At 30.4% G+C, this 19083-nt stretch overlaps 1 protein-coding gene across 1 annotated transcript in view; it reads right to left on the reverse strand.

The window, feature by feature from the left end:
- LOC142321852 (regucalcin-like) overlaps positions 1 to 16711 on the reverse strand; it is a 53271-nt gene extending 36560 nt beyond the window's left edge. Inside the window, exon 1 of the mRNA XM_075360312.1 lies at positions 16553 to 16711. Within this exon, the coding sequence (XP_075216427.1) occupies positions 16553 to 16671 (119 nt within the window). The 5' untranslated portion in view covers positions 16672 to 16711. The remainder of the gene's footprint in view (positions 1 to 16552) is intronic.
- Between the last annotated feature and the right edge of the window lie 2372 nt (positions 16712 to 19083).

A 19083-nucleotide genomic window follows, 5' to 3' on the forward strand; every position in this document is an offset into this window, starting at 1 on the left:
AAAAACTCCCGAGGCAGTAAGGAAATTAAACGTGAAATTACATCGGGATGAAAATGTTTTGCTAAAAAATGATGGTGGGGGCGTATTTATTTGTATTTCCAATTTATTTCTGTTAGGTTAATGTCATTTAGCATTTGTCAATGAAAATTTAACCTACTGCCCATAGTTTTTTCCTAACTGTTCACACTTCATGGTAGCAAGAGTCCATAAGATACCATTAGCTTTATATTTGGTTCCCGATAAAATTAAAGAATCGAAATGACAATTCAGGTAGTACATCAAAATATTGACGAAAAAGTCAGTAATACATTTAATCCTGAGAGTTCCGTTTGCAATCTCAGAGCTGTCATTCTTAAATCAGGGATTACTATTTGGGAAAATAATGAGTGCTGTTTATAAGAATTACTTAAATAAGTTGTTAAAAATTTCAAAAACTAGATATTATATGTGAATATAAAGTTAGGGAATTCCTTGTGTTAAAACATTTACATTACGTCTTTAGTTGATGTACCTAAAACTCAAAATGGTCGGCGACTCTTTTGTTTCTGATTTGATATCTTATAAAAGGAAACAATTTTTGTCTCCTTTCGAAAGGCATTTGTGGGAAGTCCAAACGATACAGATAGAATAACAAATACGCTGCGAATCCTTTCATTTTCATTTCAGTGCATAGAACAGTTAAATTCTAATCGATTTTAAATTTACGCGCACAAAATCAAACAAGAAAAAAACTCAAAAAAAATATTTTTAGAAAACAAAATTAAAACCGATGACGCTAATTATCAAAAACACAACAATAAAGTTTAGAAATTATATAATTTAAAAATTTTTTAAAACTACTAATTTTTTTTTCTATTATAATTTATTATATTTATTTCGAACGTAGCACCTAAAAAACTACAAACATAGGGATATAACGTGAATCATTTTTTAAATTACTTTAATAACGCGATTATAAACTTTTAGTGGAATTTACAACCGTCCGACCACTGCATTACCAACACATTTATTTCACGGTTAGAACATCTTATTACCCAAAATTTTGTCTACTGTTGAAAACCGGTAAGAGCCGGTTTTGAAAAATGACATAACCGGATTACGATCCGATGATTTTGAATTGTATAAGTAATATAACGTCACTAAAGATCACGCACATTGATCTACACTTTATTTTGGGTTGTTGAATAGTAATGTCATTCTAGTCCGTTATGTTAGAAAAAGCTTCTATCTGCATGAAAAAACTTATACGATATTATTTAGCAGGAAACTTTGCCTCCGATAAAGGTCAGTTTGGTCAAGATTCGCGCATTTGATGCTCAGTGAGGGCTCGCGTGTAGGCATTGTGGAACTGCAGCACCCCCTATTTCCACTTGATACTATCGATAACATTTAATATAATGTGTCCTTTTTTCTTTAATTCTTTCTTCATACTTGTACAATATATAATCCTTAAGCTTAGTGTCAGTATGTCAGTAGTCATCTCCCAGTTTATGAAAAAGATACAAAAATCTTTGTATGGAACTGCACGTTTCACAGTTCTAGCTGCGTTGTGTTTGGCTGTTGTGCGCATGCCCACATAGGAAGCGCAGCACATATGGAGGGAGAACACTGTCACTTCAGCAGTGCCGACCCTGGCGTGCTGGTGGAAGGTAATTTTTTTTAACTCCGCTTGTGTATGCATCGTTACTTGTTCGTTCCCTTTTGTAGTTTAGTTGGTAGAAGGAATATGAAAGTGATTTTAGTTGTTTTTTCAGTAGTGATCAGATGGCGGAAAGCAAGGGCTCTTTGATTGTCATATATATCCAAAAACACGCTGGAAGTGCGAAAGAGAAGGTAATTAGTAAAAACTAATTATATATTTGTTTCCGTGTACGTAGAAATTTAAATTAAGCACCGTCGGACTACAGTATTTTTAGCAACATTTTATTAAGTTATTACCTAATAATAATAAAAAATATTATCTGCATTGACATTTTATTATTTATTCGGTTAAACCGAATACGGTTTTTAAGCACATTTTGCTTAAAAACCGTGTACCATATTCTTGAATGTGATAAAGTGTAGAATTAGATTATTATCCTGCTTCCAGCTCTATTCTATTTGATTCATTTTCTATAAACTATAACCATAGCCTTGAAAAGGCCCAGAAAAACATTTTCTGGAGCAGCACCCCCACTAATTTTTGCTACGAGCCGCCACTGTTAATGCTATTAGTAGTGAAGATAACACTGACTATTCTGAAGATGTGGGATACCTCCCACTATGAAAAGAATGATCTAAAAATACTGCTGAAAGCAAATAGAATGAAAATATGAATTTTCATAGCTGTGGCTAGTTAGCATAGAATGGATGGAATCATCTTTACTAAACAAATTACATTTTAATATAGGATTATTATTCTTTATTCTTGAAGAGATATTTTTACAGATTCTCTTCTTAATTCACTCACTAGGTGCCCCAAGAACACCTCATGTATATCCTTCTTCATACGATATTCCCCTTTAAAGAGTATATTCCTAGAAATGTACAACTTAATAATTGATGTCATAGAATGTAGGCTCCAAACTCCTTAGAGTATTACAGGATAACATTCGTCAATTGTTTAAATGTAATGAATTCCTATTAAGTTTAACAACAAAGAAAGTAGAAGCAAAAGACATCCTCATTGATAAATTTACTCTTACTTTGAGAATCTGCAATGTATTAGTGTTTAATTCAAAATCATATTTTAATTCAAGAGAAAGCGTTACAGAGCTAACTAACAGTGTATACCACAACAAGATAACTAACAAGATACCATTCTTCTTTTCTTCAATATGTGTGCTTCAAGCCTTAAAAACTTTAATTTGAAATTTTATTTAAAATCATACCTTCGTACTAAATATTTACTGGATATCCACGTCTAGGACTAATACTGTAATCCGAAATAAAAAAAAAAAACATTATAAATACGGTAATTACAATCTGAACGAGTAAGTTATGATGAATACTTAGAATTGTATTATGAAATAAATTTTACAAGTCATAATTTATTTTTCATGAGTTCTTATTTTAGAATATTTAACCCGCCCCCAAAAAAAAAAGATTCTAGTTTGATAAAAACTTGTTAATTTTGAGTACAGTAATATCCAGTGTTCTTACCAGGGAACATCTAAAAGAAAATAACAAAACGATTTCTGAATTATAATAAAATATAGTCAGTTCGTCCACTTTAGAAAAAAATTAATGGACACCATATGACTTCCTTGTACGCCTATTGAATTACATATACACATTTTTTAAAATCAAAAGTACATAAAATTTTATTTCATTAATAACTTCTGATATTTTTTTCATATTCTTTTCTTTTGTTGTTATTATTGAATTATTATTTATCGTAAACATTTTTTTTTACAATCAGAGGTTAACAATTATTAATAAATCAATAAATTTAAATAAATAAAAAAGTTAAAAAAAAGGAGATGAAGTCTGATTCGAACTGATGTACATTCCCCTTGTAAGATCCAAATATTTCGTTAATTAAAATTTTATTTGGCTATAACTCTGGAACCAATGAAAATAATTACCAATTATGACATATCATTGAAAAGCTCTCAATGAGGGTTTATTACTGCAGTTAAGAAAAAGTCCAAAATCCAAATGTTTTGGATTTTGGGCTTTTTTGGACACTTTTGGTGCAGTCAATTGCATTCAAAAGGAGAGACGTACAACTACATGTTACAACATTCCTAAATTCAAAATTTCAACATCCTACGGTTAATTGTTTTTGAGTTATGTGAGATACGTAAGTATACGTACTTACGTACAGACGTTACTCCGAAACTAGTCAAAATGGATTCAAGGATGGTCAAAATGGATATTTTCGTAGAAATCTGAAAACCAAATTTTTCGCGATCACAATAATTCCTTTACATCGGACAAGGAAGTAAAAAAATAATATTAGTTGGAGAGGCTTACCTCCTCCCACTAAAACCATTCATATGAACTGGAATTTATGACCTATATATGTAAAAATATAATTTATTTTTTATTTTTTGATTGGGGTAATATGAAGAATTATCGACAAGAAAAGATTCTACACTGTTTTAAACTTTCTCCATTTCAGTCGTTATAGACTACAGAATAATTAAATCACCTTCTCACACAGATCCTAATTTGACCTCTTTCGTTACCCTTGCATATGATTTACATCATATATAAAAAAATACAATCTAACTGTTTGAACACCAATCCAAGAATCAAACCATCATCAAACGCCCACGAAAATGAAGAATCTGATTCTTCCAGTAAAGCACATATCATAACCTAGGGAGAAAATATTTTTCGAAAAACTGTAACTCATCTCAGATTCCTCCTCAAATTAAATATAAAAATTGAAATAACAGACTCCATCAATAATGTTAAATAGTAAGATTAAAGCGATTTTTTAAAAAAATATTATTATTTACAATCTATTTGTGTTCAAAATAACTATGTTTTTAAAGATAAGAGATTTAGGCTCTTCTGGCCATCCTCCAAGGATCTATCCCATTGGCTTCCCAATTTAACAAAATTAGAAAAGGTAGTAGTTTATATTCGTGCCATCTGTTTTTGAAAATGTGTTCTACCTTTAAAAAAATAAAGTCTTTAATCAAATAGTTTCACGTTTCCATCCTTTACCCTAACGAGGTTGTAATTTCCAAGTCCCCTCAATAAATAAAAAAGAACGCACATTGCGGTAATTGAGACATAATTTTTCAAAATGTTTTTTACCTTTAAAAAATAAGTATTTAAGAGGTAAAAATAAAAAAATATAAGTCCTGCAATCCTTTACCCTCAACGAAAATTTAGTCCATAGCCGCTACAATCAACAATAAATAAATTTTTCGATATAAATTAGTTCAGCTTGAAAACCTCTTTAACAACATAAAATATTAAAGAAAAAATATTCCAAGAAATGTCATCTCTCATCTGCAAAAAGGCCTCAGATATTCCCAGTTCCTTTCAATCAGCAAAAATGTTAATAATATGCTATCCATTCCGTCATTTTTCAAATCAGTTTTACCTTCAATAAATAAACATAAAAAACCATGTTATTCAAGTTGTTTTAGACCTCTTAATCCAAAAACTATCTAAATACTTTAATCTAGAATTGACGTTTCGGGATATTTAATTCGTTACAAAATATCCTGTTTCTTTGAATCAGTAAGAACTTTATGGTACGAAATTAGAACCATGTTAATTAACAAGGTCTATTTGGTTTCACTAAGAAAATGAAGATATGTTGATATTCAGATTAAATAATGTTTCAAGAACATATGGAATGAACCTCAATGATGTAGACCTATTGCCACCAAAACATTTCATTTAATTAAAATTTTAATTAAGTATTCTCTGGAAATAATTAATGAAACTAGAAGAAATATTTAGATCTTGAGTGCATTCTTTTCAACCCTGCATTTTTTATTTAAAAAAAAATACAATCGGTCTCGTTGAAAATTGGATCTTCCTTATTATTAGTGGTTTTTTTGTTTTTTTTTTGGAGGGCGGAAAACGCATTGGGAGTTATCATCGCCCAGGATTTTTTTTAAATAAAGAAACTAAGACTAGTTTTAAAAATTAAAAATAAAACTTACAACTAATATTACAGCCAAAATCTAAAATAAAACTAAAAGTAAATAGAATTTAGCAAATTTCGAGATGGGTGTAAAGGCCCTATTTTCGGATAACAGAAAGACTAAAAAAAAACTAACATAAAAACATTAACATAAAACTTAAAACTAATTAAAAACTAAAATAATAAAAATGAAATAAAACTTAAAACTAATATCATTAAAGATTTACAACTAATATCACTAAAACCTTACAACTAATATTAGAGTCGGACTCTTAAAAATACCATAAATCTATTTAAAAGAAACATAAAAGTAAAAATAATAACAAAAACTATATAAAATTTAACAACGTTCGACAGGGAGTGGAAAAGGTTCCCTTTCGAATAACAGAATCAAAAACACGGAACCACAAAGATTAAAACAAAAAGCAAACTTATTAAAAACTCTTCCAGGGCACAACATACATACGACAATATTAAATTTTTTGTATAAACCCAGCACTACGCAAAAATAGAAACATCCGGTCTATAACTTCATTATCACTGCTCAAGACTCCATAGATGTTTCTGGACAGTTTAAATTTACGACGTATCACCGCATAACATATGCAATCTATAAGTATGTGGTGCACAGTCATGCGGTAGTTGCATCGTGCGCATAGGGGTACGTGTCCTGCTGACATCAGATACTCGTGTGTGACTCTCATATGTCCTAATCGTAATCTACAGAGGACCACTTCCTCGCGACCAGTTTTTCTGCATGAGGATTCCCATGATAGCACAGAATATTTAATGTGCCGGAGTTTGTTATCAACGGTAGCCGTCCATTCACTTTGTCACTTTGCTCGAAGAGACTGCTTTATATAATTAATAAAGTCAGAAGTAGCAACACGAGTGGTGAAAGGAGGTTGATTACATGCGTCTTTGACAGCGGAATCTGCTTGTTCAACACCCGGAAACCCTACGTGGCTCGGGACCCAGCAGAAACTTACTTGTGTGTTGCGATTATTCAACTCAGAGATTGCGTTGTAGATTTCGATGACGACAAGATGTCTGGAATAAACATTTTCTAAAGCTTGGAGAGCACTACACGAATCACTGCAAATAAGGATATTTCGGTACTTGCGGTTAATGATATTTAGAGCCTTATTTATAGCGTATAGTTCTGCGGTAAACACACTCGTAATACCAGGTAGACCAAACATATAAGTTCTATCATTGACAAGAAACGCGCAACCAACGGTATCGTTCTTTCGATCCATCAGTGTATACCACCGCGCCTGGATTCATCTTGGAGAGAACACATTGAAACATTTACCGGAAGACAGTAGGTGGGTGTTGATTGTTTATTGTATATCGCAACGTCAAACATAAAATTTATAAGGTTTATTCCCCACGGTGGATATGAGCACGAATACACTGGAAAGAATGAAGGTGTGTCAACATTTATATGGTGCAATAGACGTCGGGTACGGACACCTACAGGTGCAGTACAACGTGGATGATCCTCATACCTTCCTAAATTAGGATTCCTAAGGACTGAGTCAAAAGTCGAGTGATTTGGTTGTCCTTTGAAACGTGCAGAATAAGATGCTAAAAGCTGGTCCCGTCTATCCGAAAGTGATGGCTCAAGTAAGGTTGTGACAGAGCTTGATCTAAATACACCTGTGGCAAGCCGAAGAAAAACATGATATACAGCTCCAGCATTTTAACCGCGGTATGACGAGCTAAGGAGTAGGCAACACAATCATAATCTACACGGGAACGAACTAAGGAATAATAAAAATGTATCATACATGACCGATCGGCTCCCCAATTGGTGTTACTGAGGACTCGCATCATATCTGAAAGTTTAGAATATTTTGTTTTTAATTCTTTGATATGTTTGACCCAAGTATGACGGCTATCAAAAAATAAACCTAAAAACTTGACGTGGGGAGAGATAGCAATAAGCTCTCCGTTCAGAAAAACTTGCGGATTAAAAGGGTTCCGCAGCCGAGAAAAGACTACACATTTTGTTTTATCAGGTGAAAACGTGAAGCCGGTAACTTGGACCAAGCTTAGGTGAGATATAGTGTTCTGTAGTAGTCTCTCTGCTGTGGGTGTTGATCGGGTCACAATGTAAATAGCAAAATCGTCAACAAATAAGGAACATTAGATAGGTGCCTGCACACACTTGGTAATACTGTTTATGGCTACAGAAAATAAGATGGCGCTTAATACACTATCTTGAGGCACTCCATTCTCTCCTTATTACTAGTGCCCACTCATATTCCGTTTTGTACTATATCCATTAAATATTTTTTTCTCATCATATAACCAGCAGAGATACCAGTTTAAAAATAAATTAATGAAAGTTCGATGGAAAGTTGCAAGTAATCTATCATTGTAAACTATGATAGAAATCTATTCTATCTTTAAACATAAAATATTTATAGAAGATAATTAATGTAACAGTTTATGTACGCGTACACATACACATGACGCGCACGCGCGTACACATATATTTGTGTCCACCAACAACTTTTTTTTTCTTGTTTAACCTCCGGGTCCTCCGTTAGGTGTTGCTTCAGAGGATGAAATGAATGATTTATAGCGTGTGTGAAAATGCCACACCTGACCGGGATTTGAAACCGGGACCTCCGGGTCCACCAACACTTAAATTATTTTTTAAGTTTATTATTTATTCATAGTTTATTTTTCAGAATCTGAAGAAATAAAATTAATGTGATAATCGTCAAAGTGATAATATATTCTTTTATGTAAATTTAATAAATACTTAGAGTATTATTGAAAAATAAACGAACATTCATGTTCAACTCGATTTATTCCTCTGTTCGAATTTATAACTTGAAAGTTGCGTTGACTAACTCGTAACCATTTCTATAAAGTGTCCTTATTAATTATTTATGAGTTCCATGAACCAAAAAGTATAAAAGTTCCGTCCACGCCAACATGTGTATTATATCCGTATGAAGTGTATACTACATATATAATCCTGTTGTAGATACCAGTTTATTTTAAGATTTATTTAGTAAGGATCTCAAAAAACTAGGTCGAATGAAATTCACACACAATTTACTTAAGCAGAAAATCATGATTTTTTTTTTCTTCCTTGTACAAAGTAAAGGAAATATTGTGATGGCGAAAACTGTCGGTCTTCAGATTTCATCTCCTTTTTTTTCTTTTTTAGGTAGATTTCATAAGAAAGCTACCTATTGCAATGGATACCATGATTCAACTTCCGGAATATTTCAACATATCTTTGCGTTTCACAAAGCTCAGACCCAAAAACCACAGTCAGTTCAAAAGTTTATACATACATTAATATATATATTTCTCTTTCTTATGGACAAGATAACTACCGTAATTTTATGCCAATCACTTTCAAATTAATACATAAAATATAACGATCCAAAATCTTGGTCAAGTTCGTTAATGGGCAAAAACGATTAGCCGTGGGATGTTGAAATTTTGGATTTGGCACTGTTGTAATATCTAGTTGCGCACTTCCGTTTTTGATGGTAATCAAAATTAAAATTTAAATTTAAATTAATGAAATATTTGGATCTTAAAGGGAAGGCATATCGGTTCAAATCAGACTCATCTCCTTTTTTTTTTAACTTTTCTTTTTTTAATTAAATATATTGATTTAATAATTATTAACCTATGATTGTTAAAATTGCAATAAATAATAATTCATTTATAAAAAAAAAAATGAAAACAGATTATTTGTGAAATAAAATTAGAAATAAAATAAAAAGAAAATAATAGATTTGGCGAAATATTTGATTATTTAATATTAATTGAAAATTACAATGTAGATCGTATTATTTTTGGATTTCTTTTAGCAATTTCTTATAAAAATCGTATATTTATTTTTTTTTAAATCACTTTATTAATTAACTGACAGAAAAATAAAATACATTTTTGAATTGTATTCAATTTAAAGTGATTATTAAAAATTTTTTTCACTTGTGCTTAATATGCCAAAGATTTCTGGTGTCTATTTGAGATTTATGGTGTGTCTTATAAATAAAAGTTAATAAATTAAACTGTATCTCGCATAACTCAAAAATGATTAGCCGTAGGATGTTGAAATTCTAGATTTAGGACTATTGTAACATCGATTTGTGCACTTCCCCTTTTGATTGCAATTGACTGAACCAAAATTGTCTAAAAAATCCCAATATCCAAAAAATGCAGATTTTGGACTTTTTCTTAACTGCAGTAATAATCCCTCATTGAGAGCTTTTTAACATTATATCATAAATGGTACTTATTTTCATTGGATCCAGAGTTATAGCCAAATAAAATTTTAATTAATAAAATTTTTGGATCTTACAAGGGGAAGGCACATCGGTTTGAATCAGACTTCATCTCCTTTTTTTTAATTTAAATTTATTGATTTATTAATAATTATTAACCTCTGATTGTAAAAAAAAATTACAATAGATAATAATTCAATAACAATAAACAAAATATGAAAAAAATGAGAAGTCATTAGTGAAATAAAATTTTATGTACTTTTAAAAATGTGAATATGTGATTTAATAGCCGTACAAGGAAGTCATGTGGTGTCCATATCAGATTTTTTTAACGTTACTCAATACGAAACGTGAAACGACGTAGAGTTCTTTTTCTTTTACCAATATTTTTTAAAGCATTTTAAAGTATTGTCTTCATTAATTAAATCATACTAATTCAAAAACTGTTTAATATTTTGCATTAAAATACATTTCCAAAATAATATTTTGAAATTACTCGTATATCCCTCCTCTATGAATCATGAGACCTTGCCGTTGGTGAGGGGGCTTAAGTGCTCAGGGATACAGAGTAGCTGGACCGAAGGTGCAACCATATCGGAGAGGTATCTGTTAAGAGCCAGACTAAGGAATGATTCCTGAAAGAGGGCAGCAGCTCTTTCAGTAGTTGTTAGGGGCGTGAGTCACAATGACTTAAACGGGCATATCAACATCACTCAGTCCTTTGAGTACTGCGCAGCTGAAAGCAATGGAAAACTACAGCTGTTTTTTTTTTTCCAAGAAAATGTGGCTCTGCATTTTCAAATAGCAATAATGGAGGCGCCTTCCTTGGTAAAATATTCCGGAGGTAAAATAGTCCCCCGTTCGGATCTCCGGGTGGGGATTACTAAGGAAGGGGTCACCAGAAAACTAAAAAATAACATTCTACGAGTCGGAGCGTGGAATGTTAGAAGCTTAAATAAGGTTGGTAGGCTAGAAAATTTAAAAAGGGAAATGGATAGGGTGAATGTGGATATAGTAGGAATTAGTGAGGTTCGGTGGGAAGAGGAAGGCGACTTTTGGTCAGGTGAGTTTAGAGTAATTAACTCAGCGTCAAATAATGGGCAGGCAGGAGTGGGTTTCGTGATGAGCAAGAAGATAGGGAGGAGAGTGGAGTATTTCAAGACGCATAGCGAATCATTGTAATAAGGATAAAATCAAAACCTAAACCGACAACGATTGTTAACGTCTATATGCCTACAAGCGCCCATGATGATGATGAGGTAGAGTGTGTATACGAAGAGATTGATGAAGCAATTAAACACGTAAAAGGAGATGAAAATTTAATAATAGTTGGAGATTGGAATGCAACCATTGGAAAAGGCAAGGAAGGAAATATAGTGGGTGAATACGGGCTGGGCAAAAGGAATGAAAGAGGACACCGACTTATAGAGTTTTGCACGAAGTATAATTTAGTAATTGCCAACACCCAATTTAAAAATCATAATAGAAGAATATACACTTGGAAAAAGCCAGGCGATATTGCAAGGTATCAGATAGATTATATCATGGTTAAGCAAAGATTTAGAAATCAACTCGTTGACTGCAAAACTTACGCTGGAGCAGACATTGATAGCGACCATAATTTGGTGATAATGAAATGTAGATTGGGATTTAAAAACCTGAAGAAAAGGTGTCAGATGAATCGGTGGAATTTAGAGAAGCTTGAGGAAGAGGAGGCAAAGAAGATTTTTGAGGAGGACATCGCAAGAGGTCTGAGTAAAAAAGATAAGGTAGAAAATGTAGAAGAAGAATGGGAGAATGTTAAAAAGGAAATTCTTAAATCAGGAGAAGCAAACTTAGGCGGAATAAAGAGAACTGGTAGAAAACCTTAGGTTTCAGACGATATATTGCAGCTGATGGATGAACGTAGAAAATTTAAGAATGCTAGTGATGAAGAAAGTAAAAGGAACTATCGGCAATTAAGAAATGCTATAAACAGGAAGTGCAAACTGGCGAAAGAAGAGTGGATTAAAGAAAAATGTTCAGAAGTGGAAAGAGAAATGAACATTGGTAAAATAGACGGAGCATACAGGAAAGTTAAGGAAAATTTTGGGGTACATAAATTAAAATCTAATAATGTGTTAAGCAAAGATGGTACACCAATATATAATACGAAAGGTAAAGTCGATAGATGGGTGGAATATATTGAAGAGTTATACGGAGGAAATGAATTAGAAAATGGTGTTATAGAGGAAGAAGAGGAAGTTGAAGAGGATGAAATGTGAAAAACAATACTGAGATCTGAATTTAAGAGATATAGTAATTTTAGCAGAGAGTAAAAAGGATTTAGAAGAAACAATGAACGGCATAGATGAAGTCCTACGCAAGAACTATCGCATGAAAATAAACAAGAACAAAACAAAAGTAATGAAATGTAGTAGAAATAACAAAGATGGACCACTGAATGTGAAAATAGGAGGAGAAAAGATTATTGAGGTAGAAGGATTTTGTTATTTGGGAAGTAGAATTACTAAAGATGGACGAAGCAGGAGCGATATAAAATGCCGAATAGCACAAGCTAAACGAGCCTTCAGTAAGAAATATAATTTGTTTACATCAAAAATTAATTTAAATGTCAGGAAAAGATTTTTGAAAGTATATGTTTGGAGTGTCGCTTTATATGGAAGTGAAACTTGGACAATCGGAGTATCTGAGAAGAAAAGATTAGAAGCTTTTGAAATGTGGTGCTATAGGAGAATGTTAAAAATCAGATGGGTGGATAAAGTGACAAATGAAGAGGTATTGCGGCAAATAGATGAAGAAAGAAGCATTTGGAAAATTTGTTAAAAGAAGAGACAGACTTATAGGCCACATACTAAGGCATCCTGGAATAGTCGCTTTAATATTGGAAGGACAGGTAGAAGGGAAAAATTGTGTAGGCAGGCCAGGTTTGGAATATGTAAAACGAATTGTTAGGGATGTAGGATGTAGAGGGTATACTGAAATGAAACGACTAGCACTAGATAGGTAATCTTGGAGAGCTGCATCAAACCAGTCAAATGACTGAAGACAAAAAAAAAACTCATATATCAACTGAATGTAGACTATACGAAGTGTGGCTATTAAATAACGAGACTAATACTGTAAAATATCTTATTTTAGCTGTATACGTATTTATTTATTATCATCTTTGATATACACCCCTCCTCTATCACTAAAACGCTCCATGCGAATTTTTTGTTCGAAACAAAAATAATCAATTCAATAATAAGATTGATTGATCTTTCAATTTTCTTATGTTCCGTTTTTAGTTTTTCTTTATTTAAGCGTTGCGTAACAATTCGTTGTTTATTCCTTCTATATTTTAACAAAAAAATTTATTTACCGTTTTATCAGAATTAAATTAAAATTTAACAATATTAATAATATTAATTGATAATTAAAATAATCAATAAGTTTACTACTAAAAAAATATTGCAGGTGAATCCTCATTGATATCGCGGGACATATATATATATATATAAAGAGAAGTAATTTGTATATTACATGTGTTTACGTGCTTAATATACAAACAGGTAAATTTATGATTCTGTCCATTATGATATACTGAGGGACATACATTAAGTTTATGAATAAAAAGTTTTGGAGTATTTTTTAACGTTTGATTGATATTAATTGTTTGACCAATGAAAATAATAATAAGTTTATATTAAAAAGTTAAAAAAGCATCTGTTCAAGCGACAATGAATGATAAATTATTCTATTTATAGAGAAGTTCTTACTGTTAGTTTGATAACGTAACAAATTAATTGTTTGGTTTTTCCAAGAATTTCTTATTCTTTAAAAATAATTGATTGCAAAATTTTCCTTAGTTTATATAACAGTAATAACTAGCGTTGGTTATTTGAGATCCAAGCATTTACTTTGTTACTCAATGACGAATGCAGTCTCTGAACCGTGACCTCGAAAAGGATGTGTCAATTTCATCTGGAAGGAACAAATCTAACCTAGTATTTTACATCACCTGATCTTTTACTTAAAGAATAATGTTCTTATTGAAGCAAAACATTTTTAATATTTTTATTTGGAATATTATTTAATATTTTTATTTTTATTTGTTAGTAATGTCAATGATAGTATTTTATGATAAGCCAAAATGACTCAAGATCAAGATTTCTAGGAAGTTAACCATCATCAAATTATATCACCTTCTCATTATATCCTCTTCCCACTTTCATAACCATGCTTTACGAAAATTAAAGTGAATTAATTACCGTTATATGCAACAAATATACCAATTTCATGATCTTAGGTTAAATCGTTTTTGAGATGTAAATCCCATGTAGGCCGGCGCACATACAAACACAATCAGGCTTGTATAAAATATTATCAGTAAAGATTTTAATATTTTTTAAGTTAGGGTTCTTAAAATTTATGAAATTCAAAAATCTGGTGGTACTTTTCCCCTCATTGTAAATTATAAACACCGGGAATTAAAAAAAGCATGTTTGTGTATATTTATAAGAAAATATAATATTAAATTTGAAAAACTAGTTTTGAAGTTAAACGAACACTATCAAAAAAAATAATTAATAACCTACTTTTTTATGATAAACGCGAACATAAAGGCTGAAATTTTTCAGATTTATCAAAAATTACCACGTTAAGGTATTCATAATCTGTTTAAAGCAAACAGAAAATTCCGATTCCAGTGGTGGTTTGTATTTCATAAATCAATCATTGACGTAAAGTATTCTCAACAAAATAAAACTAAAATAAATTGTTAAAAATTCAAAGAAACAAAAATATTAAAATCTTTTCTATTGTTTTTTAGATGCAATTTAATTTTTTCAACGGAAATTGATCTATTAATTTAATCTGTTTCTTTACACTATATGTCCTATGCCCCAGCCATTTTGAGCCTAAGTAAAATATATGTATCTATTTCCTTAAATTATAACATTATTTTTACTTCCTTGCACGAAGTAAAGGAAGTGATCGTGAAAACGTCGGTTTTCTTATTTCAACGGAAATATCCATTTTGACCATCCCTGAATCTATTTTGACTAGTTTCAGTGTGACATCTGCACGTACGTGTGTATGTATGTAAGTACGTACGTACGTACGTACGTACGTATCTTGTATAACTCAAAAACGATTAGCCGTAGGATGTTGAAATTTTGGATTTAGGACTGTTGTAACATCTAATTGTGCAATTCCCCCTTTCATTGTAATCGACTGAACCAAAAGTGTCCTAAAAACCCAAAATTCAAAACAATTTGGATTAAGAGGTAAATCACAAAGAATGATGTCTGTTAAAAAAAAAACAAATTTATTCACAAGAAACTTAAAAATAGAAAAAGTTGTTATTTTAAAAAGAAAAGAAATGCAGAAAAGGGTAATAATGGGCAGTAAAAGAGTAATACTGTGTGTACAATAAGTTTTGACAATGGAATGGTTCCGAAACGCGTCAACAAGAAATAAAAAAATGAAGCTAGGAAAGGTAAGCAGTTTACATAGAAACGATTGTGATTTTAGCGGAAAAGAAAATAGTAACTATTATTTTAACAAACATTTTAATTCAAGGTATGGAAAAGGCTCGGTGGAATGCAACGATTTAAATAGTCTTCTTTTTTACTTCCTTGTACGAAGTAAAGGAAGTACTATGATCCCGAAAAATTTCGGTATTCAGTTTTTAATGGAAATATCCATTTTGACTATCCGTGAATTCATTTTGACTAGTTTCATTGTGAGGTCTGTATGTACTTACGTATCTCGCATAACTCAAAAACTATTAGCCGTAGGATGTTGAAATTTTGCACTTAGAACTGTTGTAACATCTAGTTGTGCATCTCCCCTTTTGATTACAATTGACTGAACCAAAAATGTCCAAAAAAGCCCAAAATTGGACTTTTTCTTAACTGCTATAATAAGCTCTCATTGAGAGCTTTTCAACGATATATCATAAGTCGTACTTATTTTCATTGATTCCAGAATTATAGCCAAATAAACTTTTAATTAATGAAATATTTGGTCTTACAAGGGGAAGGCACATCGGTTCGAATCAGACTTCATCTCCTTTTTTTTAACTCTTCTTTTTTAATTTAAATATATTAATTATTAATAATTATTAACCTCTGATTGTAAAAACAATTTTACGATAAATAATATTCAATAATAACAATAAAAGAATTTAAAAAATATAAAAAATATCAGAATTTATTAATGAAATAAATCTTGTAGTACTATTAATGTACTTTTCATTAAAAAAAAAAAAATGTGTATATGCATTTTAATAGGTGTATAAGGAAATCATGTCGTATCAACATCAGATTTTTTTATTATTAAAGTTTCATCAAATGTTTTTGAATTTCTGCATGAAAATAACTAGGCTATTTATCGTTATGCTAATACATTTTAAAAAATGTTTTGAAACAATTTCTTCAAATCGTCCGCATAGACAATGTATTTTTTCTTCCAAATACACTATCTAAATAACTTACAATAAAACCACCAGAATTTTTTCAACAGAGAAAAAATCATCAAAATTTGCAAATTTTATGAAGAGTAAAGCTGGAAAATATATTCCAAAATTACGAATTTAATTTTAAACGTTTTCTTTTTAACGAAGTCGTTAAAAATAAAAAAAAAAATAAAAATTAAAAAATATAATTTTTTTAAAAAATTAATAAACATTGTAATACTGACTTACCCTTGAGTCACCAACTGTCCTATTATCACAAAAGTGGAAAACAGTAATATACTAGACACAGACGGCGACAGCGACGGTGGCAGCAGCAGTGATTCAAGCAGGTGAAACGTTTCCTTCATACCGAAGTTCCTTTCAATACTAAACTAAAGATCGTCGACAATAGAGATGATTTTATTCTATTCCCACTCGCTTTATCAAATACCGCTTTTTATTCAATTTCATATTTTTTTTTTATATTACATAACATATAATATTATATATATACATTTTTTTTCATTACATTTATATATATATATATATATATATATATATAAAATTTTCATTATAAAATCCGTTAAGCGGATTACTGCTTTCTAAATTATCTCCTAATTAGAGGTAAATCACGTAGAATTTATTTTAATTAAAAATAAAAAAATTCAATGTGGACACCACATGACTTCCTTGTACGCCTATTAAATTACATATATACATCTTTTCAATGAAAAGTACATAAAATTTTATTTCATTAATAACTTCTGATATTTTTTCATATTCTTTTTTTCGTTATTATTGAATTACTATTGTAATTTTTTTACAATCAGAGATTATTATTACTAATAAATCAACATATTTAAATTAAAATAAAAAAGTTAAAAACAAAAAGGAAATGAAGTCGCATTCGAACTGACGTGCCTTCTCCTTGTAAGATCCAAATATTTCATTATTAAAATTTTATTTGTCTACAACTGTGGAATCAGTTAAAGTAATATACCACTTATAATATATTGTTGAATATGTCTCAATAAAGTATTACGGCACTTAAGAAAAAGCCCAAAATCCAAATTGTTTTTTTTAATTTTGGGCTTTTTGGACACTTTTGTTCATTCGATTGCAATCAAAGGATGTCGATTGCACAGCTAGATGTTACAACAGTCCTAAATCCAAAATTTCAACATCCTACAGCTAATCGTTTTTGAGTTATGCGAGATATATACGTACGTACATACATACGTTCGTACGTACAGACGTCATGCCGAAACTAGTCAAGATGGATTCAGGGATGATCAAAATGGATATTTCCATTGAAATCATAAAACCGAAATCTTTCGCGAACACAATACTTCCTTTACTTCGAACAAGGAAGTAAAAATAAAAATTAAAACGAGAACTATAGAATAAAGAATAAAAATACTAATACGTATTACTAAAAACAATTCACCGACCAATATGGCGGAGTGGTAACATCTTATTTTATCAATCATTCAAAAGTCCCTGGGTTCGAATCTCAGTAACTCTAAAAATTATTTTATTATTTATTTTATTTTATTATATTTTTTTTATTTTAACACGTTAAAAAATCCAAATCATGTTCCAACAAACTGTATTTTGTGGTTATCTAATGAATTAATAGTTTAAAATAATAATATAACAATAATAAAACCTAAATCCGAATATAAAATCTACCTATTTTCTATCATAATCAAGAACATTGATTTTTAGAAATGATTTTGTACAGTTTTAAAAATAAGAAATATTTAAACAATTTGTATAAAATTCGTAGATTTTTATTGTTATGTAGAGTACTAATATTTTTCAAGATTTTTTAAACGAACTATTGAAAAAAAAATCAATTATTATGTACTACTTTAGAAATATTGATCAAAAAGACTCAGACGATACAAATAAATTATCTAAAACAATTAACAAAAAACAAATGCACCACAAGTGGCTAGATACACTCAGATGTTCATACTATCGGTAGATAAATATAACACAATCTTTTCTGTATTTTGCTTCAAAAATTAAAGAAGTGTGACATCAATTAAACATAAACAAAATATTCTGGAATCAACCTTACAATACTATGTACGTAAACTATTTCTATTTATTTACAAAAAATAAAATCGTACAAAAACAGCATCTCCAAAATAAAATCCCATTGATTTATTATGGAATTTAATCTTATTCCACGTATTTTACTTTATACAAATATTAGTTTTATTTTATTTGTATTTTACTTATATTTATACGAAATATTGTATTATACTAGCACCTCCCGTCGCAGCATCGCCCGTGCTACATGAGTACAGAACTTTAAAAGTTGGAAATAGTTTTTTACTAATTACTTGTGGGCTTTCGCTCTCCGAGTTTTCGCTATTCACAACTTACCGGAAAAAGTAAATTAATTTTGTAATTCCCATTAATTTTATAATCAAACTACTTTATTCTTACGTATATTATCATACTAATATAAATTGATTTTTTATAGACAATGACATCAAATTTAGTAAATAACATAAAAACTTCTGAAGAAATTGATACTGAATGGACAATGATATTAAATTTAGTCATTTTTTTTTCTGGGCACAAAACGAAGTACCGTCATCAGCGGCCGGACACAATATTCTTACACTGAATAATTTAAGCAAACAACTCGAAAAAATAAAAAAAATTAAACAAAAATATAAAAGAATAAAACGCGTAATATCATAACGAAAAATACTCCTCATAAAGTATAACGTAGATGTAAAGTGCCTATGCCGATATAGATG

This window comes from Lycorma delicatula, chromosome 1, assembly GCF_047948215.1.
Source record: "Lycorma delicatula isolate Av1 chromosome 1, ASM4794821v1, whole genome shotgun sequence".
Classification (NCBI taxonomy): Eukaryota; Metazoa; Arthropoda; class Insecta; order Hemiptera; family Fulgoridae; genus Lycorma; species Lycorma delicatula.